The 23733-nt window shown below is 41.9% G+C and overlaps 1 protein-coding gene across 4 annotated transcripts in view; it reads right to left on the reverse strand.

Annotated features, from left to right (window-relative positions):
* Positions 1–5645: 5645 nt before the first annotated feature.
* Positions 5646–23733, reverse strand: part of cep76 (centrosomal protein 76) — a 47388-nt gene continuing 29300 nt past the window's right edge. For all 4 annotated transcript variants that reach the window (XM_041188969.1, XM_041188968.1, XM_041188967.1 and 1 more), the window contains 5 exons: positions 20557–20745; positions 18912–19078; positions 13588–13921; positions 9069–9286; positions 5646–6080 (listed from right to left, as the gene is read on the reverse strand). In XM_041188969.1, the coding sequence (XP_041044903.1) occupies positions 5942–6080; positions 9069–9286; positions 13588–13921; positions 18912–19078; positions 20557–20745 (1047 nt within the window). In that variant the 3' untranslated portion in view covers positions 5646–5941. The remainder of the gene's footprint in view (positions 6081–9068; positions 9287–13587; positions 13922–18911; positions 19079–20556; positions 20746–23733) is intronic.

Below are 23733 nucleotides of genomic sequence, written 5' to 3' on the forward strand. Positions count from 1 at the left end.
AGGAGTCACGTTTACTGCCACAGAAACAACCTTTTGAATCCTCTATAACTATTGCTTTTTCATTTTTCTTCCATCACTCCTGTGCAGCTGAGCCACACATGGTGCCACGGACTTTGCTCTCGCTGCACTCCTGAGGAACCATCTTTCTCACTAGTATCCAAAAGAGAAAACTGATTAGCAAGCAAGATATACTCAGGGAACTCCAAAACAAAATTACCTGGAAAAACTCAGTAGGTCTGGCAGCATCGGTGGAGAAGAAAAGAGTTGACGTTTCGAGTCCTCATGACCCTTTGACAGAACTTGAGTTCGAGTCCAAGAAAGAGTTGAAATATAAGCTGGTTTAAGGTGTGGGGGGGAGGGGGGCGGGAGGGGAGAGAGAGAAGTGGAGGGGGGTGGTGTGGTTGTAGGCAAAAGCAGTGATAGAAGCAGATCATCAAAAGATGTCACAAACAACAGGACAAAAGAACACATAGGTGTTAAAGTTGGTGATATTATCTAAACGAATGTGCTAATTAAGAATGGATGGTAGGGCACTCAGGGTATAGCTCTAGTGGGGGTGGGGGGAGCATAAAAGATTTAATATATTTAAAAATAATGGAAATAGGTGGGAAAAGAAAAATCTATATAATTTATTGGAAAAAAACAAAAGGAAGGGGGAAACAGAAAGGGGGTGGGGATGGAGGGGGGTGCTCAAGACCTAAAGTTGTTGAATTCAATATTCAGTCCGGAAGGCTGTAAAGTGCCTAGTCGGAAGATGAGGTGTTGTTCCTCCAGTTTGCGTTGGGCTTCACTGGAACAATGCAGCAAGCCAAGGACAGACATGTGGGCAAGAGAGCAGGGTGGAGTGTTAAAATGGCAAGCGACAGGGAGGGACAGACCATTTCCGCCAACTCCAGCATGATGCCACCACCAAACACATCTTCCCTTCACCCCCCCATCGGCATTCCGTAGGGATCGCTCCCTCCGGGACACCCTGGTCCACTCCTCCATCACCCCCTACTCCTCAACCCCCTCCTATGGCACCACCCCATGCCCATGCAAAAGATGTAACACCTGCCCCTTCACTTCCTCTCTCCTCACTGTCCAAGGGCCCAAACACTCTTTTCAAGTGAAGCAGCATTTCACTTGCATTTCCCCCAACTTAGTCTACTGCATTCGTTGCTCCCAATGTGGTGTCCTCTAAATTGGAGAGACCAAACGTAAACTGGGCGACCGCTTTGCAGAACACCTGCGGTCTGTCCGCAAGAATGACCCAAACCTCCCTGTTGCTTGCCATTTTACATTTTAACACTCCACCCTGCTCTCTTGCCCACACGTCTGTCCTTGGCTTGCTGCATTGTTCCAGTGAAGCCCAACGCAAACTGGAGGAACAACACTCATCTTCCGACTAGGCACTTTACAGCCTTCCGGACTGAATATTGAATTCAACAACTTTAGGTCTTGAGCTCCCCCCTCCATCCCCACCCCCTTCCTTTTGTTTTTTTCCAATAAATTATATAGATTTTTCTTTTCCCACCTATTTCCATTATTTTTAAATATATTAAATCTTTTATGCTCCCCCCACCCCCACTAGAGCTATACCTTGAGTGCCCTACCATCCATTCTTAATTAGCATATTCGTTTAGATATTATCACCAACTTTAACACCTATGTGTTCTTTTGTCCTGTTGTTTGTGACATCTTTTGATGATCTGCTTCTATCACTGCTTTTGCCTACAACCACACCACCCCCCTCCACTTCTCTCTCTCTCTCCCCTCCCGCCCCCCCTCCCCCCCACACCTTAAACCAGCTTATATTTCAACTCTTTCTTGGACTCGAACTCAAGTTCTGTTGAAGGGTCATGAGGACTTGAAACGTCAACTCTTTTCTTCTCCACCGATGCTGCCAGACCTGCTGAGTTTTTCCAGGTAATTCTGTTTTTGTTTTGGATTTCCAGCATCCGCAGTTTTTTTGTTTTTATCTCAGGGAACTCCTCTGCCTGCTTCTTTTAGACTGCCTGACAGTCACCCATTCCCACTCTGCCTGCATGCTCCTAACCTACAGCGTGACCACCTCCATAAACTTACTATCCATGTAGTTCTCAGCCTCATGGATGCATGACAGTGACTCCAGACACTGCTCCAGTTGCAAAACCCGGACCTCAAGCTCCTGCGGCAGGTGACATTTCCTGCAGATGTGTTCGTCTAGGATACAGTATGCCCATGACTTCCCACACACTGCAGGATGTACATTTTACTGGGCCGAGCTGACCTACCATACTGTAGCCTTAAAAATTATTTATTACTATTAGAATAAATAACCAGTTACTCACCAATCAACTTCTTCCCCTGCACCTGGGTAAGAGCCAGCTACTGGAGGCTGAATAAAGGTAGAAAAAGAAAGGAGCACCTCTTTCACCAAACTCCCACTTTACACTCTATGCACTCAAAGCAGCACTGAATTCCTATTTTTCTTCGATTCAAGCTTCTGAAAACCAGTTTAAGCTAGCTACCTAATTAACTAGCTACAGCTGCTCAGTGCTTGTACACCTGTTTTAAGGCTGGAATAAAACTAGAGTAATTTTTAGTTAATTGTTAAATTGAAATTAACTCTTAAAACTCCCCCAATCATCAGCTCTCAGTGCAACTGATCCAATTAGCTGCCATAATTCCAGCTGTAACAAAAACCGCTCTCCATACTGTAAACTTTGACTGAGCAGTCAAATCATTCAACTGGAGACAGTTACTGAGGCTCAATGCTTTAGTTATCACTTTGTCCATGTCCCTTAATAACATTCTCAGAGGAGCTAGTCATCTTAGCCCTGAGCTTCTGCCTCCAACATCCAAACCTCCCCCCTCCAGAAGTCCCCATGTAAGGACTGCACAGGAATTGCATGGGAAGTTTAAACTGCATGGGCAAGAACCCTGCACTGGGGACCATCACATACTCCAATTTAAATAAGAGACTTCAGGTCGTTCCGACTCTTTTAGAATAGCTATACAAGAAAAGTTAGGATTAAAAGCGTTTGTAACCTCTGGGTAACTATAGTACTGACCCTCCCTGACCTCCAACTACCATCCCCAACCCCCACCCATTGATCATCTCCCTGGCTTTTCAAAGTGACATTTAAACAAGTGACTTTAAAATTACCTGTTTTATAGCAGCTAGTGCCGTAAAAAAAGGGGACCTGGCTCCACTTCCCTCAATGCTGCTGCCTTGCACTGAAAGCCTCAGGAGCCAGTTAAGTTGCACATTTCTCACCAGGCCCACGTTGGAAGGTCAGGTGAGAAATGTGCAGCTCCCGACTAAGGTAGGAAAAAAATGGAGCAGGTGAGGGGTCAAATGAGTAGTTGGTCAATTTTTTTGGCCAGCAAAGTAACTGCTGCATTAGCAGCCAAGAAGTTAAAATATGCATCTTTTCTGAAATTAAGGGTGGTTATGTGGTATATAGCAACGTATACTCCCAACTACATCCTGATACTCCTTGGAAGTTCTGGCCCCAAATCTTCTTGAATGGGCAGCACTATTAACCTGTCAATGATCTCACAGTTGAGACTCCTACAAAGGCGGTTGCGGACTTCCAAAACAAAGTTTGTTTTACCTCTGCTGACCTATCAGCTACATGTGCCTGATTTTGCTGTTCATGTCACTGGGAATGAAACTGAAATAGACATTTCCAGCCTTCTAACAAACTTACTTAACAGACAAAAGCTAAGTTAGTATAAAGAAAGAATATGAGTGTATTAGATCTCTTTAATGAGTGTTTGTTTCTCTTTCGAGTATCAGCATAGAATAATTTTAATCCATGAAATGTTTCTCATTTCTGTCCTGTACAATGCAAATGGAGATAAATGTCTGTTTTTCTGATTGATTAACCCAATTTTAACGCCATTGATCAATGAAATAAAAGGCAAAATAATGCCCCCTATTGGCCAAGGAGGGTCAAATAAGAATTAAGAGTAGCTACATATAAATGAACTGAATGAGCTACTCTGACCACTTCAGGAATAAATTCAAAAAGCAAGTCATAGCACATGGTGGAAATGGCAGAATAAACAGAATAAAGCAGTACCCTATTAGTCGATTTCAAAGATAGTCCAATTTTAAGGTGAACAGTGCTCACATAGGCTGTGATTCATGACGGATTGTTGTAACATGTACCACAAATTTAAAGTGACCAATAACCAAACTATTTATTTAGTCTATTTGCTGATGACTCTCATGGCCCACTGCTAGGATAACATGTGGATGACCATGAACCACTTTGCAATAACATGCCTGCACAAAGATGTTAGTACTTGTCCAGCCAGGCAAAAGCATTAAACTACACCCACCATCGTTATAAGTGACTGCACATTTTAGGCAATGGACAGATCCACTGATCTGGATAGAGCTGTGAGGGGCCAAATGAGTAATTGGTCAACTTTTTTTGGCCAGCTAAGTAACATATGTTGCTGTATTATCAATCGAGAAGTGAAAATATGCATATTTTCTGAAATTAAAAAGTGGGTATGTAGTACATAGCAACATATACTCCCAACTACATCCTGATCTTTCAAAGCTTATCAATATTGCTACGAATGCTGGACTTTAAGATGGTTATATTTTAAACTGCCCCCTTTAATTAAAGGTAAAATTGATTAGTTTGGAGAGAGAGATTTGTTGACTTACAAAATCTGCCCAGAAACAAGTCCATGTGACCTCATACTAAAGCTGGCTGGAGACAAACCCATGTGACTTGCTAGTTATGGAGACAAACTCAAATTGAAACTTATTGAAAGTAAGGTGCAAATTTTAACTCCTGAACACAAAGGAAGAAGCAGCTGGTCCTGCTACATACAAACTCTGAGTCAGTAAGACTGGGATCTGGAGACAAAGACCCACAACAGGCACTGCTATGCGCAGCAGAAAAGGACTTTTTAGGTTAACCACCAGAGTGCCAGTGAGGACAGATTCCCAGTTCATAAAAACAAGGCTTGTGGAGGGTGAAAGACCAAGAAGTTGCCAGAGGGTGCCTGGCTACTGGATTATACCAGAAGACTGAGTGAAGGGACTTTGTTTCAAAGGAAAAACACTGCAACCTATCAGCTCACATGGAGGCAAGCACTGAAATTGGTTCAGCATGCTTCAATGACAGATATGCCAAACCTGTAATATCCAATGTGTCCAGAGGAAGTGCAGCTACAGAGGTCCCCCAGTCACCAACAACGACAATATTGACTGCCAGTTCTGTGGATGTCTATACCAATCTCACATTGGACTCTTCAGTTATTAGAGGACCCACAAAAGACAATGAAGTTACTTACAGCTTGGACATACTTGAATAATGAGGAGTCTACCATCACCTTTCCACTGGTAAGATATCAGAAAAACACTGCGTGGAGGTTTGGGGCAATGACATGTACCTCAAACAAAAACAGCTGGAAAATCTCAGCAGGTCTCACAGCATCTGCGGAGAGGAGCACAGTTAACGTTTCGAATCCGAATGGCTTCATCAGAAATAAAGAAAAATAGAAATGAGGTGAAATAAGCTAATTAGGGGGGGAGGCGCAGGTAGAGCTGGATACAGGGCCATACATACAGCTTTGCCATCTTCCAATTATATATTTATTGTTGCGCAAACAAGAAAAAAAATTCCTTTAAAAGGAATGAACTTTAGACTGAGTAAAACATCAATGATCTTTATATAAAGTCAGCTTCATTGTAAGGTATTTTATACATTTTGTAAAAAATCATTTTTATACAATCTCCATAGGTTATTTTTCAATAAATACACAATCTCAAACACATATTACAAGAAAGATGTACAATTTGTCTACAATGCATCAGGTTCTTGGAATATTGGCCTGGTCTGAAAAGGCACTATCCTGCAGGAAGATCTTTGGGGAGCAGCAACAAGAAACCAATCTATTACTGGGGTCCACAAATGTGAAAGCAGCGTCATTTATAAACTCGGATGCATCACAGAACTGAACGGTATTTGCATGCAAACATAATCCAGACTGCACAGGCGGACTCAGGGTATGGATACACTCTCACACGGACGGCCAGGCGGACCTGGTCCCCTCGACAGCAAATTATTTCCTCACAGAAAGGAGACCTAAAATGGAAAAGGGAAGAAAAAGTAAAACAGGAGTTGTCAGCTAGAGATCAGAGGCACTCTTGAGTCAGAGGGTCGTGGGCTCAAGACCCACACCAGAGACTTGAGCACAAAATCTAGACTGGTGCTAGTTACATAATTAATAACATCTAGAATAAAAAGCTACTGGCCACAAAAGTGACCACAATTGTTGTAAATACTCATCCAATTCACTAATGTCACTCCAGATGCACAGGAATGTGGTTGACACTGGACCTTCTGAAATGGCCCAGCAAACTACTCAGTTGTACTCAAGTTAGCAATGGATAATAAATGCTGGCCTTACCAGCGACGTTCCCATCCAATGGACTGAACAAGTGCTGCACTGTCAGAGGTGCCATCGTTCAGGTGAAATGTTAAAACAAAGCCCTGTATGTCCTTTCAGGTAAATATAAATATCCCATGGCATTATTCCGAAGGCAATCAGGTGAGTTCTGGCCAATATACATCCCTCAATCAGCAGCATTAATCGGAGATTATTTGGTCATAACCTCATTGTTGTTTGTGGGAGTCTGCTGTTGACAAATTGGCTGCCCTGTTTCCTATACTACAACAGTGACAACACTTCATTGGCTGTAAAGTGCATTGGAATGTCCTGATTGTGAAAAGGCCTTTATAAATATGAGCTTTTTTAAAAAAGGGCAACCCAACTAAAAGACCGCTTTCCTCAAAAGCAAGCCCATCTTTTTAATAATGTTTATTTATACTTTTGGCTGAAGACATCCTTTCCTTGTGTTCAAGTTTAGAATTTAAACTACCTAAAATGTTAAGTTGGCAATGGCTCCAGGCAGTGAAAGGAGCCTCAGTGTACCGATCTTTAGACAACGTGGCGACAGTTTGGAAACAGCTTCCAATTCACAGGCTGTCAGAACAGATTGATAGAACTAAAATGCAAAGTTCTGGCAATAGTCATGGGAATTACTGTCTTCAGAATTCTTGAGGGGGGAATAAAACACAGCATTCCTCACAACATGAATAAATCATTGTTGCACTATGTCTACATCTGTCCCTTCATACACATCCCATTTCAAGCAATATGCTAAGACTTCTGGTTATTGGATTGTTTGAAGGTGAATCCTAGACATCAACTCAAGAGCACCTTAAATAACTTGGCAGTAAGTTACACAACTTCTTACCCAAGTTGCCACAGTCCAGAGGCCAACGCTCCCTCTACTTTTGTGGACTGTACAGGCAATTTTGTTAAGAGCATGGCCCCTTTAAATTTTTCATGCTGCTGTGCACATGTGGCAATTTAAAGGGGCCTCCAATACCTTCACATGCTTCCTGAAGTGTGGTGCCCAGGATTGGAAGCAATACTACAGCTGAGGCTGAATAGTGTCTTATACAAGTTCAACATAGACTTAAATAAAAACAGAAAAATGTTGGAAAAAGCTCTGAAGAGTCAGATGGACTCAAAACGTTAACTGTTTCTCTGCCCACAGATGCTGTCAGGCCTGCTGAGTTTTTCCAGCATTTTCTGTTTTTATTTCAGATTTCCAGCGTCCGTAATATTTTGCTTCCAACATAACCTCCTTGCTCTTGTACTCTATGGTCCTATTAATAAGACCAAGGGACTGTAAGCTTTATTATCTGCGCTCTCAACCTGTCCTGCCACCTTTAATGACTGACACCCAGGTCCTTCTGCTCCTGCACCCTCTTTAGAGTTGTACCTATTGTTTTATTTTGTGTCTCAGTGCTCTTCCTACCAAAATGAATCACTTCACATTTCTCCGCGCATTGAACTTCATCTGCCATCTATCCACCCATTCCACCAACTTATCTACATATTTCTGAAGTTCTACACTATCCTCACAGGTCACAATGTTTCTAAGTTTCATATTATTCGCAATCTTTGAAATTATGCTCTGTACATATATCAGGAAAAGCAAGGGTCCCAACAGTAACTTCTGGGGAACTCCACTACAAACCTTCCTCCAGCCCAAAAAACATACATTTGACCACTACTCTGTTTCCTGTCACTCAAGGGATGTCGTATCCATGTTGCTCTTGTCCCTTTTATTCCATGAGTTACAACTTCGCTCACAAATCCGTTGTGTGGCACGGTAACAAACGTCTTTTGCCGACATCTGAATTTTGCTCAGACGGCACAAAAGGCACGCAGTCAACCAACATGTTTAACAGTGGCTGACCGGGTGTCCCGGGCCAAGCCTGTCAACCAGGCTGACCGGGTGTCCCGGGCCAAGCCTGTCAATCAGGCTGACCGGGTGTCCCGGGCCAAGCCTGTCAACCAGGCTGACCGGGTGTCCCGGGCCAAGCCTGTCAACCAGGCTGACCGGGTGTCCCGGGCCAAGCCTGTCAACCAGGCTGACTTCCGGGCAGTGAACCTGTCAAGGCCAGAAGTTGCACGCTGCATGTGGAGAAACCCAGATTTCCCACATGCTACCAGATCCCAACCCCCACCAACTCTCAACACATCCGGAAGTAAAAACTCCCCCACACAAATGCCCTCCATGTCATACTGTCAGTAGGAGTGCAACATGGAGTTAAGGTATGCCCCCCAAGGAGAAAAAAGTAGAGCACCTGGACATTGCTCTAAAGCCTAGCTGAAGGAAAGAAGCAAATCATCACTCGGCAGTGTGGATGGCAGGAAGCTTTAATTCAAACCGTCAAAAGCAGCCATTCTTCACTATGGAACTTCCTTTACATGAGTGAGTCAGTTGCAGCTTCTCAATGGATAAGCACCTGGCCATCATAGGAAAGGGCCAGCAACAGTTTCAGACCTTTAAATTTCACTGCCTTTCAAACTTCTTGTATTCTGATCTACTGGTGCTATACTAGTGTAAAAGTGAGGATATGAAACCTTAATGCATTGCAATCTAACTCTGCTGTATGTGCATACAGTATACAGTTTTAGCTGTGCAATTTACCTTCCACGCACAAAAAAAAAAATCACAACTTATGGAGATGGCCAGGACTATTTTTTTTTACCTTAAACAGGTTGCGAATGCTCTCCTAGGATTTCGATGCACAAAGTGAATAGGGAAGCCTTTGAAAGTATGTCCATCAGGCACTGCTCTCTTTATAGCATCCTGGAACTCCTCATTGCCTGCTGACACTCCAGTTGTGCGTTCAATCTCATACGCAGCAAGTGCTGGTGACAGCAGGTAAGACAGATGGTCATCCCACACAGTGTTCAGACTGAGGTCCTATTGTGTTAGAAAGCATTACAGCAAAAGTTTACAGGACAAGCCATAGAGCAGGTAGTAACATCTCAAATATTGGTTAAAATCTCAGTATGGTACAGTCTACATCAACCTGAAAAATCTACCTGAGATGTGGGTATATGGGTAAACATCATGGTACCAAAAAGTTTTATATTATCCCAGCACTAACACTGAAATACGGTGGTGTTTATAGGAAAAGCCACAGTAATAATAAAACAAGCTATTCCAATAATCTTTCTGGGTGTTCTGCATTGTATTTCATAGTAGCCTTCCAAGGTTTACAGCAACATATAGTACGATACAGCTAATGACAGCAAGATTAGTGGAAACAGAGGCATTTGAGAGGGACTTTCTCTGCCCCATCCTAAAGAAGGAAGGTTTGTCGCTTTCTCTCCCCCAAATTAAAACAAAGCCAATTTGTTCCTGTTACACTGAGCAAGGAAAAAACAAGATGATTCAGCAGCTTGTTGACTGCTCACGAAAAAATTCATTTTAAAGGGCCAGCAGTTCTTCCATTACTTCAGTCAGAGCATCTTCTGTTAAATAATAAAAACAAAAAACTGCGGATGCTGGAAATCCAAAACAAAAACAGAATTACCTGGAAAAACTCAGCAGGTCTGGCAGCATCGGCGGAGAAGAAAAAAGGGTCAACTCTTTTCTTCTCCGCTGATGCTGCCAGACCTGTTGAGTTTTTCCAGGTAATTCTGTTTCTGTTTTTCATCTTCTGTTAAACTTACATGAAGAATGAAAAGATCTTAAAACATTTTTTCTCTGAGGGTAGTGTGTCTTTGGAACTCCCTTCCTTAAAAGGCAGCGGAAGCAGAGTATTTAAATATTTTTAAGGCAGAGGTAGATGGATTTTTGATAAACAAGGGGGTGAGAGGTTATCAGGGGCAGATTGGAGGTTACAATCAGATCAGCCATGATCATATTGAATAGTGGAGCAGGCTTGAGGGGCCGAATGGCCTACTCCTGCTCCTAATTTGTAAGTTCGTATGTTTTAACTTTCCAACCAATATTCTGAATACCCCAATTGCACCTGAAAACCTCAATTGAACTGCTCAGTTTTGTTAAACCTCTTTAAAGTCCTGTACATTAGATCTTACTCAAAACATGCATGAGTATTAATAAAAACTAATTACTTTGTACAACATACTTTAGAACCTTAACGTATTGCAATCTAACTCTGCTGTATGTGCATACAGTATACACTTTTAGCTGTGCAATCTACCTTCCACGCACAAATGAGTGTGACTTGTGCTACGAAGGTTGCTTGAAGGGATAATTAGACATTCACTGTAAAACCATCTTATCAGAGAGGGATTATTAGAGTATCTCAACATGGGTTTTAGAATAGGTCTCACCAATTTGATTGAATTTTTGAGAAAGTTACTAAGCTGATGTAGATAAGCACAGGAGGGAGAAGGGAATAAAAGGATATATTGATGGGGTTAGATGAAGGGCAAGGGGTGGCTCATGTGGAGCATAAACACCAACATGGACCAGCAACAGGCCAAGATGTTGAACAGCCTGAGCTTTGGCTGTAAATACTATGGACTAAGCCACACAATAGGCTGTTTATTAAAATGGAGTCCCATGGAATTAGTAGCCAGGTTTTAGTTTGGATTTAGCTACATTTTGGTCGACAGAAAGTGGTTATTAATGACACCGTTATGAGTGGAGTCCTACACAATAGTGAGAACTCCATCAATGATCTAGATGAAGGCATGAGGGAAACCGCACCACAACTTTGCAAGTGACATAAAGATTTGTTCAGATGTTAGAACCTTAAATGAAAAAGTTATATTATAGGCAGGTACAGACAGTGTGGGTGAATTGGCCTGTTTTGGAAAGACAATTTAATTTAGATAAATGTAGTTTTATATACATGAGCAGGACAGTGTCAAACATGCATACACTGTGCGCGTTTGCAAGTTCAAGATTTTTAAGTGGCAGAAAGTCTTAGGGCATACTAATCTCTAGCCTCTTGGAACTGAATGTTAAGGTCCATTGCCACAATGATTAAATATGAAACAAAATGTACTATACTGTCCTTACATAAAGCCTTGGTTAGGTCTCATTTTGAATACTCTTGTTCCCTCACAGGATGAGTTGTAATGACACCCTGGAAAAGAGTGAGAACAGGGCCACTAGATTGATGGTTGATTTAAAGGCACAAAATTGATTCCAGGTATTATATACCCAAGCTATGAGGAAACACGAACAAAAAAAAAGCCCAAATCCCATTGCACCTCCACAATTCCTAATATCTCATTATGAAGAAAATATTACCGTGTCTTTCTTATCCAAAGTGGAAGACCTCACATTTTCCCACATTGAACTCCCATGTGCCACACCTCTGCCCGCTCCCTTAATCTTTGTATTCCTTAGCAACTTCCTGCTCCTATTTACACAACTTACTGTGTCTCCAAGCTTGGTGTCATTTGACAACAAATATACAACTGTAGCCAAATCATTGATAGATATAGTGAAAAGCTGCAGCTCAGTAAAGAGTTCTGGAGTTCAAAGCTATGGAACAAGTTTTTCTGCTTGTGCACTGACTGCAGACTCAGTGTAAGCATTCAAAAGGCAGCTGGATGGGTTCCCAACTCCAGAAATTATTTTTGCCTGTCAGAAGATTATGTGGCTGATCTGTATTATGGAGTGTAGGGGGGTGGTTAAGGAGGGCGATGGTAGATAGGGCAAACATTGTACCTTCACCAATTTGGGGCAGACCTGATAGACCAACTCATCTTTCCTTATCATTTCAAAACGAAGGAAGACCTTCCATGGGTTGCCCAATCTTGCTGGGCTTCTCTCGTGATCTAAAGTACAGTGATACCTTTGCGATTAGCAAAGGGTAAGAATCAGTTTCAGGGCTGGTTGTGCTGTTTGGCACGCAAGTGGTCCTGTGTTATAGCTTCACCAGACACCTCTCTTTTAGGACAAAAACAGAATTACCTGGAAAAACTCAGCAGCTCTGGCAGCATCGGCGGAGAAGAAAAGAGTTGACGTTTCGAGTCCTCATGACCCTTCAACAGAACATCTTTTTTAGGTATGCCTGGTGCTGCTTCTGGCATGCCCTCCTGCGCTCTTCATTGAACCAAAGTTGATCCCCTGGCTTGGTGATAATGGCAGAATGGGGGAAATGCCATGCAATGAGGTTACACATTGTGGTTGAGTACAATTCTGCTGCTGCTGATGGCCCACAGCACCTCTAGTTGCTAGATCTGTTCAAAATCTGTCCCATTTAGCATGGTGGTAGTGCCACACAACATGGAGAGTATCTTCAATGCGAAGGCAGGGCTCCACAACAACTGTATGGTGGGCACTCCAGATGCAGCTGCAGCAGGCAGATTCGTGAGGGTGAGGTCAAGTATGTTTTTTTCCTCCTGTTGGTTCCCTCATCCACCTGCCAGGCCCAATCTAGCAGCAATGTCCTTTAGGACTCGGCCAGCACGGTCTATAGTGGTGCTGAGCTACGCTTAGTGATGTACATTGAAGTCCCCACCCAGAGTACATTCTGCGCCCTTGCCACCCTCAGTGCTCCAGTGTGGAGGAATACCAATTCATCAGCTGAAGGGGGAACAGCATGTGGTAATCAGCAGGAAGTTTCCTTGCCCGTGTTTAACTCAGTGCCATGAGATTTCATGGGGTGCGGAGTCGCTGTAGAGGACTCCCAGGACAACTCCCACCCGACTGTATACCACTGTGCCACCACCTCTGCTGGGTGCGTCTTGTTGGTGCTACAGTTTGAGACAGCTCTTCCAATTTTGGCACAAGCCACCAGATGTTAATAAGAAGGACTTTGTCCTCCTGTTTTCCGTTGTCGTTTCTGGGCCCATTCGGTTTCATACCTTACTGACATGTTTTTAGCGGTGGTTGACTCAAAATGCCCTTGGTCTGGCGTCACATGGCCAGACCAGGTAAGGACAGATGGGTTTTTATGACAATTGACATGATCACAGTCATCATTAGACTCTTATTTTATGGAAGTCAAATTCCACCATCTGCCGTGGTAGGGTTCGAACCCAGGTCTCTGGATTACTAGTCTAGTGACAATACCACCAAGCCACTGTCTCCTGTGTTTAAATCAAGTATTTTTGAATAGAAAATACTTAATTTAGTTTCATCTCCCTATAAATATGCTTACATTAAGAATGGTCGTTTAGGGATATGGTTTACTGATCTCACCTTGTGTTTGGAAAAGGTGATAGATAATAGAAATACTATCACATTACTGGAGATCTACAAATACTCATCACTTTTGACAATCTTCTTACCTTCCTGTGCTCAGAAATTAGACTCCTTAAAACCAACTCAATCTCATTGCTCGCAGCTGCACCATCAATCACAGGAGCACATAAAGGTGGAAATGGTGGCAAGGAAACAGACGACCCGGGAGCACACACAGATTTTATGGCCTCAGCACTCATGGATTTCCACTTTGATTCATCATTTAGGTCAAAGTGACACAGTTCAACTATGTCAGATGGCTGACAATTAGCATGGAAGTTCTGGTGATTGAAGAGGCAGCCTATGGAACAATAAGGATAGGCTCTTTTTGGCTGTTCCACTAGTGGTGGGTCATCAGGATTAACAGGCCTGTGAACATATCTAAAACAACAGGAACACATCAGCTTTAAACAGAAATTTCACTGATTGTTAATAATGTGTATATGAACATAGTTTATCAGTCTTTCAAGGTTGTCAAAAAGAAACTTGTAAGCCAAAGTATTATTTACCTTTATAATGTACAATCACTTTTTAACTATGTAACTATTTTATTTCTTTTATATTAATTAATGTAGACCGGTTGTGTGTGTGGAGACTGTCTCAGTGATAACATGGAATGTCAAGGACTCAGACTGAAGCTATGTAAAGAACTGTACTGCACAGCACTGTGGGCTCAAAACACAAAGCAAAATGGTAATTTAGTCAAGTGAAAGCTTTGCTTGAATGAGCAAATAACTTAAACTATAGGAGGGCTCGTACCAGGGAATATAAGCAAACTGAGCTTCATTAAGGGACATGAAATGTGCTGCCTTCTCCCAGTTCTGGAGATTGATAACGGCGTTGGAGATAACAAAGCGGAGTCAAGCTGGCGATTGCACCTCAAAAGTGACGGCCTAGCCAGCGTACATCTGGAGAAAGCATGAGATGTACAGTGATGTAATTGAAAACCAATCAAATGGGCTAAAAGTAGGCTTTACCTTATATGGCGCAGGGCCAGAGCAAAGAAAGGTATAAAGAAAGAGTCCACAGAACACCTGGGCTGCAGTGGTTAGAACAATTTGGTCAGTTGCTCAGAAGATGCGCATGGAGGATTTGTCATTGGATTGACCACCAGGACAGACTCCAGCTCACAGGGAAGCTAAGCAACTGTTATTATCATGAGTATGTACTATTGCTTAGTGGTTTAATAAAGATGCATCACCTTTGGTGAAACTTCATCCAAGTTGCTATGTGCCATCAGTATCCAAGTCAAGAACCTTTAGAACGGGGGAGGGTCTTACAAACTAACCCCTTTGGATGATTTCCAAACAGGAGTGGTACCTACAGACTGCAGCAGGGGACATTTATAAAAGAGGGACATATAGATAACCCTGGGAACTACAAGCTAGTAAGGTGGACATCGACTTATGCGCCAAGTTTTGAAAGACAGGCTTGATGGCCTAGTTCATCTTTTCCTGCCTGTCATTTTTATACATTCACCTCTAAACATTGCATTATGCTGAAAGAAATAATTAAGCATTGAGAAATATTGTCTTAAAAAATAGTTAACATGGCTTTCATGAAACAAAGTCTGACAGATTACTGAATTTCAAGATTACTGATGGAGTGGATAACTGTAGACACCATGGTCCTTAAATTCCATGACTGCATTGCTTAAGACAGAACTTCCTCACTGCTATTGGAGAGGCAGATCCTCCAACTCCTCCTACAAGGCCATTGATGTATGGGCAGGTAATCCTTAAGCCTTGATTTCTAACTCCTGGGCATCCAGGTAGGACTTGCTGCGCAATTGGCATGAGTGCACCTTCCTTCCTCAACAGGCGTAACTATTCAAAAGGGGTTCCACACAGAGGGTCTAGGCAGGAATTGGGGCCTAGGCCTCCACAGATTAGGAACCCAGAAATATTGTTTAGTGGGGTCTGAAATGACTCCCTTTATAAAGGATGCCATTTGGGGCACCCAGATTACACTTTAGAGCAAGGGTTGGGGGTGGAGTGAAGAAAGAGTCATGGGGTTTCCAGACTTTTTGGTGGCAAGGGACAGCAGTGCAGAGGTGTTAAAACTGCTGGTGTCCTGCTCATACAATCCTCACACTGACCCAGTGAACTCAGGCATAATCCCAGTGTAACTACTGGCATTGGGCCTCTGTTGATTTTCTAGGCCATTTTTGATATGGTATCACAAGAATTGCAGGAAGGGAAGCTCCTGGAGAGGTTCAGAAATTGTCTCAGGGAAAGCAAGGGCTGCTCAAGGGCTCCGTCCTAGTCTGTTACCCAAACGTATCTCATTACAGCAGATTGAGAATTTGGGTCCTATTCAAGAAAGAAATTTGAAAATAAAAAGCTGGCATCAGTGCAAATAACTGAAGCTATCGATAATGATAAAAACTCCACTGGTTCACTAGTGTTCTTTAGCGAAGGTAACCTGTCACCCTTACCAGTATGGCCTGTGTGTAATCAGTGTTGCTGATATGGAACTGCCATTGTAAACCATTTAGCTGCATCAAAAACCACAACAAGGAATACTGCTGAGGTTCAAGGCACTGGCCTGCCACCACCTTCTCAGGACAAGTAGTGGGAACGAACGCTGGCCTTGTCAGCAACGCCCATCCAGAAAATCATGTTATAAATACAAAGTTCATAAGATTATTGCTGAAAAGAGACATGTTGCTGATGCTTTGGCAAAATATCTCTCTTTTCGTCAATAGTCAAGTTCTGTACTACCAATTGACTATTTATAAGATTATGTTATGTTTTGGTACTGCCTCTTTAATTTAGGGTAAAAAGGAAGAATTGGGAGAGAGAGAGAGAGAGAGAGAGAGAGAATGTCACGTGACCTGCTCTGAATTCTGCCCGATATCAAGCTTGGGTGGCTTGGTTGCTAAAAGTTAAAGGGTTGTCCAGGTTCTTTTACAGGGAAAAATGTGCAGGATGTTCCTACCTGTAAACAATGTGAAGAGAATTGTGCTGTGGGTAGACTGTTAGTCTCCAAGCCTCAAAGGGAGGTGTTAGGAACATCAAGTTTTATAAACAGTTATACTTTTAACTGTCTATTTAATTCAAAGATAGATTGGAGTTGGGGCTAATTAGCATTTTTACCTGGTTACAAGGCCCATGTGATTCACAATGCCATGGACATGAGATTTGGGGAGGGTCAAAATCCTTAGCAAGCCACTGAAGTATCAGGTTACAGGGTTTCCTCAGATCACTGAACCTCACAGGCCCAGTCTACAAGAATCAGAGAGCGAGAGAGCAAGAGGCAGAAATCCTGCCCCTGAAGCAGAGAAAACACTGATTCTGTTATTCATTATAGAGAATGCAGGTGGGAGTTTGCGCTCAGATTGAAGAGACCAAGTTTGTGAGGATTTAAATGAGGTTGGAAGACAAGCCTAGCTTTGGCTAGAGGGCGAAATCTCCAGGGTAATCATCACCTTTAAAGTCAATTCAGGAATTAGAAGTAACCTGGATGGGAAAGGCAAAAAAGGAAGTAGGCCAGCATGAGCACAGAATAGCTTTGGACTAGTTCTGAGAGAATACAGCATCCACTTAAGGGCCAAAGTATAACTGTGGTGTGGGATTGTTGATCATTTTATAAGTTAAATGGGGGTAACTTTTCTGTAGTTTAAAGTTTAAGTTGCCCACTGAATAATGTTTAACCAATGTTACTTTTCGTTTACACCATAAGCCTTAAAACTTGAAATATTGTCATGTGATCTTTCAGTCTGCCACTGGAAATTCAAATATCTTTTTACAAGTTATCAGTCTTTATGGGGATTGTAACAATGGATATATGATTAATCAATACATAATGAATAATGAAAAATATAATTCACTTAAAAATAAACAAGGGACTGAGAAATGAAAATATCCAAGTTTGCTGATAAGGAACAAGTAAATAAAATACACAGGGATCTGGATAGTTGGGAGGATTAGGCTGACAAGTGGCAAGTCCTATTTAATGCAAGGAGTGACAAGACTGGATAAGGGAATATGCAAAAGGAACACAAGATTGAAAACAGCAGACATATCACACAGGAGAGGCACATGGGAGAACATTGAAGCTTTCCATGCAACAGCAATAAAGGAAGCAAAAGATTTTAGGGCATGTCGTCAGAGAAACAGGGTAATGATGAGTATAGTGCAATTTGGCTTGACCTGGACAAGTCTCGTCACAATAATTGTGTAATCCCTGGTATTAGTTTAGCTGTTCTCCACCTCCTCTCCTGCCTTGGAACGACACATGCCGAAGCTATGAGGAAACATTAAAACCAGAAAAGACAGCTGGTGACATTAATTGAAGTTGAAGATTCCAAGGAGTATAGATAAACTAATAAAATGTTGAAAGAACCATGAATTCTGCAAACAAAGGCCACAGACCTGTGCTCAAAAGAGAAGTGGCAAACAAGACAGTTTAGATTTAATGACATAAAAATAAAAACAAAAAACTGCGGATGCTGGAAATCCAAAACAAAAACAGAAACAGAAATACCTGGAAAAACTCAGCAGGTCTGGCAGCATCGGCGGAGAAGAGTACCAGTTGACGTTTCAAGTCCTCATGACCCTTCAACAGAACTGATGTTTCGAGTCCTCATGACCCTTCTATTGACTCGAAACGTCAACTGTACTCTTCTCCGCCAATGCTGCCAGACCTGCTGAGTTTTTCCAGGTATTTCTGTGACGTCATTAAATCTAAAACAAAGAGTTGTGAGCAAGTCTTGTCACTGGAACAGATTGCCTCAGGGAACAGTAGAAACAGGTAGTGCTAGCAAATTAGAGGGGAATTGGTCAGCTCTCAGGTAATAGAAGCAGCCAAGATGCAACATAAAAATGGTACTTCTGAATCTTGAGACCATAGTCGTCTGTTCTGGTTCTGTACATCCTAAGTTTAATTAAAGGCAGGGGGAATGTCCCAACTTCAATTATCACAATTCAAAAAGAATGCTGAGACACCTAGATAATTTCTATTCAAGTAGATCACATGTTGACGTTATAAAACATAAATTGATTATATTAATACTCATTATATCGGTTATGCTCAGGAGCCTGAGTTGAGGCAAGATCCAGGAAAGTCCCCATGTCTAGATCAAACTCTACTAACGTGATCCGATTAGCTCACTGAGCTAGCCAGTTTCTTGTGGCTTTCTCAACACACATAGGACATGGATGAGGAGGTGGCAAATCCTCCAGTGCAACTGGTAGAGAGACTTACTTGTAGGTTACCTGCACATTCACACAATCTCAGTCATATGAGGGCCAGAAGCACAGTAGAAAAACCCACTGTAATACCCATTGGTTGATTAATAGATCTGCTGTGTTTGAGAGACTTGATTTGTTTACAGATGATTTCCAAACCACAAGCACCCTGATTTTACCTGTGTCCAGTTAAGCTCTCCCAGAAAACGACAGCTCCATCAGTTCCATAAGTCATCACCCAAGTGTGGGGGATCCTTTTTGCCTTTGTTCCAACGCACACATAGGCATCCAATCCAAAACCCAGCAGCAAACTGCACAGCAAGTTGGCATGATCCTCACAGTCTCCCTGCAGGGTAACAACAGTTACATTGATTGTAGAAAACAGAATGCGTTTTCAGCACACCGCAACAATACATATACCAGTGTTTTACTTTCATTTCCCCTCTCGTGTAGCTTTCTGTTCTTCTTCCCAGGTCAGCTATTGAAATAATATGTCACAATTTCCCAGCATAATAACCAAGACCTCTTGCCAACAAGTAATTTATTGGATGTGAAGTACTTTTAAACACCCTGAGAACATGATCAGCTGCAATATAAAAGCAAGTTTCATTCTTTATAATTTACAAAAAGCCTGAAGGCGGCTCTGTCACTGGTGAATTAGTAAAATAGTTAAACAGATATGTTATCACCCAAAATTTCTCCACTGGGTTTGAGACAAGTACACATCACTGAATGAAGTCTGAACAGGGTGGGAGTAAGGACTACTAAAGTGCGAATTTGTTGAGAGGGGATTGGTAGAGTCATAGGGAGGTGTTAAGTGAACTAGAAGATATTATGTGAAAGTACTTTGTAAGGAAAAAATAACCAAAACGAAAAGGGGACAGCTGTGTGAACTACAAACTGGTGTCTGCTCTAGCCAGAGCACCTGTAGAAAATGGAGAAAATCAGAGACATGATAGGAAAAGAGCAGCATAAGAAAGTAGTCACATCAACAAGCAATGTGGAGCAGGCAGCTGAGGAGGAAAAATGGGTGACTATACAAGGACATGGAAAAGTGGATTAAAGAGCAGGTTACAAAAGGTGACCAGAGGAACATGAAGCTTTCAAAGATATTCAGTCTTAGTTTCCTGTAGAAAAATGAGGACTCACTCTAGGCCAGGCCAGCAAATAAACAAACAATAAAGAGATGGCTTGAGGTTGGGAAGGGGCAAAGACTAACTTCACACCTAAGTACAGTTGTGATGGGGTGTGAATAGTTAGACAGACTAGCACAATCCTTTACTTCCAGACCAAGAGCCCCAATGTTATTTGCACCAGATGCTAAAGTGAAGGGTATATTGCATAGATTGGAAAATATTGTAAGTGGAGGGAGAGCAGTCAATTATGAGCCTTTTGGGAATCAATCATATAGCTAAAGAAAGGTCTTAAATTTTACTATTTAGAAGATTAGGAAACATTTCAGGTAAATGATATATGTGTAAGACATTGCTGTGATAACTATGGGGGTTGTAACAGTGTTTTGCTATGTGAGTACCAAGAACTATAAGTTGTATCACAGACTTTGTATTGTCAGAGAGATCCTTGGAAAGGCAATGAGGACCGATCTCCCATCATGTTTGAATAAACCCTTTGCTTCCTAGAAACTCTCAGATTTGAGTGGTCTCATCTTTATACCACAACAGATGCAAAATTCTGAAAAACCAGAAGTTAAGAAACCAAATTAAGATTTTGATTCAAGAGACCTTGTTTAGCCTTGACCAACCACATGTCAAAGACAGAATTCACAACTACCTTTGAAAATAGAATTTATTGCAAAAAGAATACCTTGCCTCTGCAGAGAAAAGGCAGCAGAGTGCACCACTGCTCCTGCTTGGATCCACCTCCAACCGCTGTCGCTCTTTCATAACCTAGAACATTGACAAATCGGGCTGCCTGCCTGGGTGCGTCCAGAAGCCTCCCAGCTCGCAAAGGTCTTACATAGGAGCAAACTGGACGGTTCACACTATTCTCATCCTGATGTGGGGGACAGGGAAGAGGAAAATGAAAGTCAGCCCCTTCAGCTCAGAAAAATTAGCTAATTTATAAATAATTAATTTATATATAAATAAAATGAAGATCAGAACCAGAAGCTGTTAAAAAAGGTATAATCAAACAACTTGTAGGCAGTTGTAGCTTCCAGGGAAAGCATCTATTACAAGATAAAAGACATTAAATCGAAACTTAAAGGAATCATCACAAAGCATTTAGGGCTTCAAAAGTCAAACACATGTTTTTGCACCTCCAATTACTTGTAGTTTAAATTAAAACATTAAAGGGTTTTTCTGATTGGAACATGCACCTAATACAATTAAACTTGTCTACTTACAATTTGTACAATATTTGTAGGAGGTAATTCTTCTTTAAATTTGCAAGTTTAGTACAAGGACAAGCAACAGGAAGTTCAAGCACACAACATAATCCCAGGCTCAACCCTTAGGCTGTGCATTAAGCTGGCAGCAGCTAGGACAGCAGTAGCATTGTAGGAGGGGAATGGTTCTACAAAAAGGTTTCAGGCTCCTTATCATTGTCCATTCACTCTCACTGGACTGTGCTTGTGGATGGATGTCAATGGGAAGCACAGCAGGTTCAGTTTCAATTGGCTGGATTTTACCAGGTGCCATGATCTCCAAACTCCCTGGGTAAAAAAATCAGGGTAGAAGCCTTGTTCCCAACAGCTGTGCTGCAGCAATTAACACTGCTCAAAGTGTTAAGGCGAGACTTCTGACCCTATCCTGGGAAGAAGTCCCACCTTAGAGTGAGCTGCTGGCCAATCAGATGATCAGCAACTCTAGTCCCAACATGCCCCTCAACCCCAATCAAACCCAGCAGCGGGGGAAGGGCATAAAATCCAGCCCACGGTCTTTGCAGTTAAATAGCCTGCTCACACGCACTGATTGCTCACATAAACAAATAATAGTTCTGAGTCATACGGCCTCGAAACTTTAACTCTGTCTTCCTCTCCACAGATGTTGTCAGACCTGCTGAGTTTGTCCAGCAATTTTTTTTTGTTTCAGATTTCCAGCATCCGCAGTATTTTGCTTTTAACAAACAATAGTCACTTAGGCAAGGCACTGGAGAGTGCCTGATTTGCATCCCCAGAGAAAAGCTTCCAAGGCAAGAGGGAAAATTGGCAAGTGAGAAAATATATTATGTATATACATTTTATTTATTTATACAGTGGAGGAAAATTAGCTTTCCAAACATCCCCAAGAAACTAATATTGAACCAGGGACAAAGAAAATAACAAAGTGAAGAAAATAACAGCACTAAAGCATGAGGAATTGCCAGGACTAGGATACTGACTGAGCAGCAAGGCACAGTAAGGATAATGGGTAGGTACACAAATTGTTGGGGCCTCACCTATTCACTGTATTAATTAATGACTTAACTGATTGGATAAAATGCCACATATCCAAGTTTGCCAGGACACAAAGACATCCCAAGAGATGTATGCAGTCTAGGTGGAAGCATAAAATTACAGATATTGATAGATTAAGTGAATTGACAAAACTATGGCAAATAATTTCAATGCGTGCAAATGGACTTTAAAAGGATAGAACAAGGTACTAAATTGTGTAAAAAGCTAGGAATAGTGGAGGTCCAAAGGTTATTGGGAGGGGTGGATCCAGGTACATAGATACATTAAAATGTCATGAATAGGTACAGAAAATAAACAGGTTTAAATCTGGAGGGCTAGAACACAAGGGGGTAGTGGTTATGCTTCAGCTACACAAAGCCATTATTAGATCAGACTTGGAGCACTGAGTAATACTAGGTACTGCACCCTAGGAAAGATGTATTTGACCTTGGAGAAAGTGCAAATGTGGTTTACCAGAATGATACTTGGATTCCAAGGGTTAAATTACAAGGAGTGCTTATTCAGCCTAGGGTTGTATTGTCTGGAATTTTGAAGGCTAAAAGGTGTTTTGGTGTACAGGGGTGTCAGAAGTGAAGTTACTCATTGCTGAAATCCCAGCATTTGACCTGCTCTTGTAGCTACAGTATTTAGGCAGCTGGTCCAGTTGTTTCAATGGTGACCCTAGGATGTTGACAGCAGGTGAAATCAGCAGTGTTAATGCTGTTAAGCGGCAAGGGAAGGTGGTTAGACTCTCTCTTTATTGGAGATGAACATTATCTGGCACTTGTGTGGCACAAATGTCGCTTGCCACTTATAGCCCAAGCATGAATGTTACTTCAGGTCTTGCTCCACTCAGACATTAACTGCTGAAGAGTTGTGATTGGTACTGAACTCTGTGCAATCATCAGTGAATACCCCCTGTCTGGTCTTATGATGGAGGGAATGTTATTGAGCGTTAGTGAGCAAGTTAAAGGTGAGCACGTGCCACTTGATAGCACTGCACCACGACACCTTTTATTCCTTTGTTGATGTTCGAGAGTAGACTAATGGGCTGGTAACTGGCCCGATCGGATTTATCCTGCTTTTTGTGGACAAGACCTGGGCAATTTTCCACATTGTTAGGTAGATGCCAGTATTGTACCACAACAGAAATAAAAATACCAGGAAAAATACCTTTTCCAGGTATTTTTATTTTTTTTGTTTTGGATTTCCAGCATCCGCAGTTTTTTGCTTTTGTACTGCAACAGCTTGGCTAGGGTCCAGCTATTTATGGCAGCTTAGGATGGTAATATTTCATAATTGAACTAGCGCAACAACGATTCACCCAATCAGTTCATCTTTACCATTGTTCCAGAATAGGTAAACGGCGAAACATCATTGTTAGCCCATCATTCCATTACTCCACCTTGGGGGATTATTCTGCACACAACTATTACATTAGACATGACATAATAAAACTAGATGATTGTATTACGGTTGGCTTTTCCCAGTAGTCCAATCTATACATCAGCCCAATTAATTAAAAATAGAAATATAATGCAGATTTTTTTTTTTGCAAAGCAATTGGCTATGAAAAGAAATATATTAACCATCTAAGTCATAAA

This window comes from Carcharodon carcharias, chromosome 6, assembly GCF_017639515.1.
Source record: "Carcharodon carcharias isolate sCarCar2 chromosome 6, sCarCar2.pri, whole genome shotgun sequence".
NCBI classification, from domain to species: Eukaryota; Metazoa; Chordata; class Chondrichthyes; order Lamniformes; family Lamnidae; genus Carcharodon; species Carcharodon carcharias.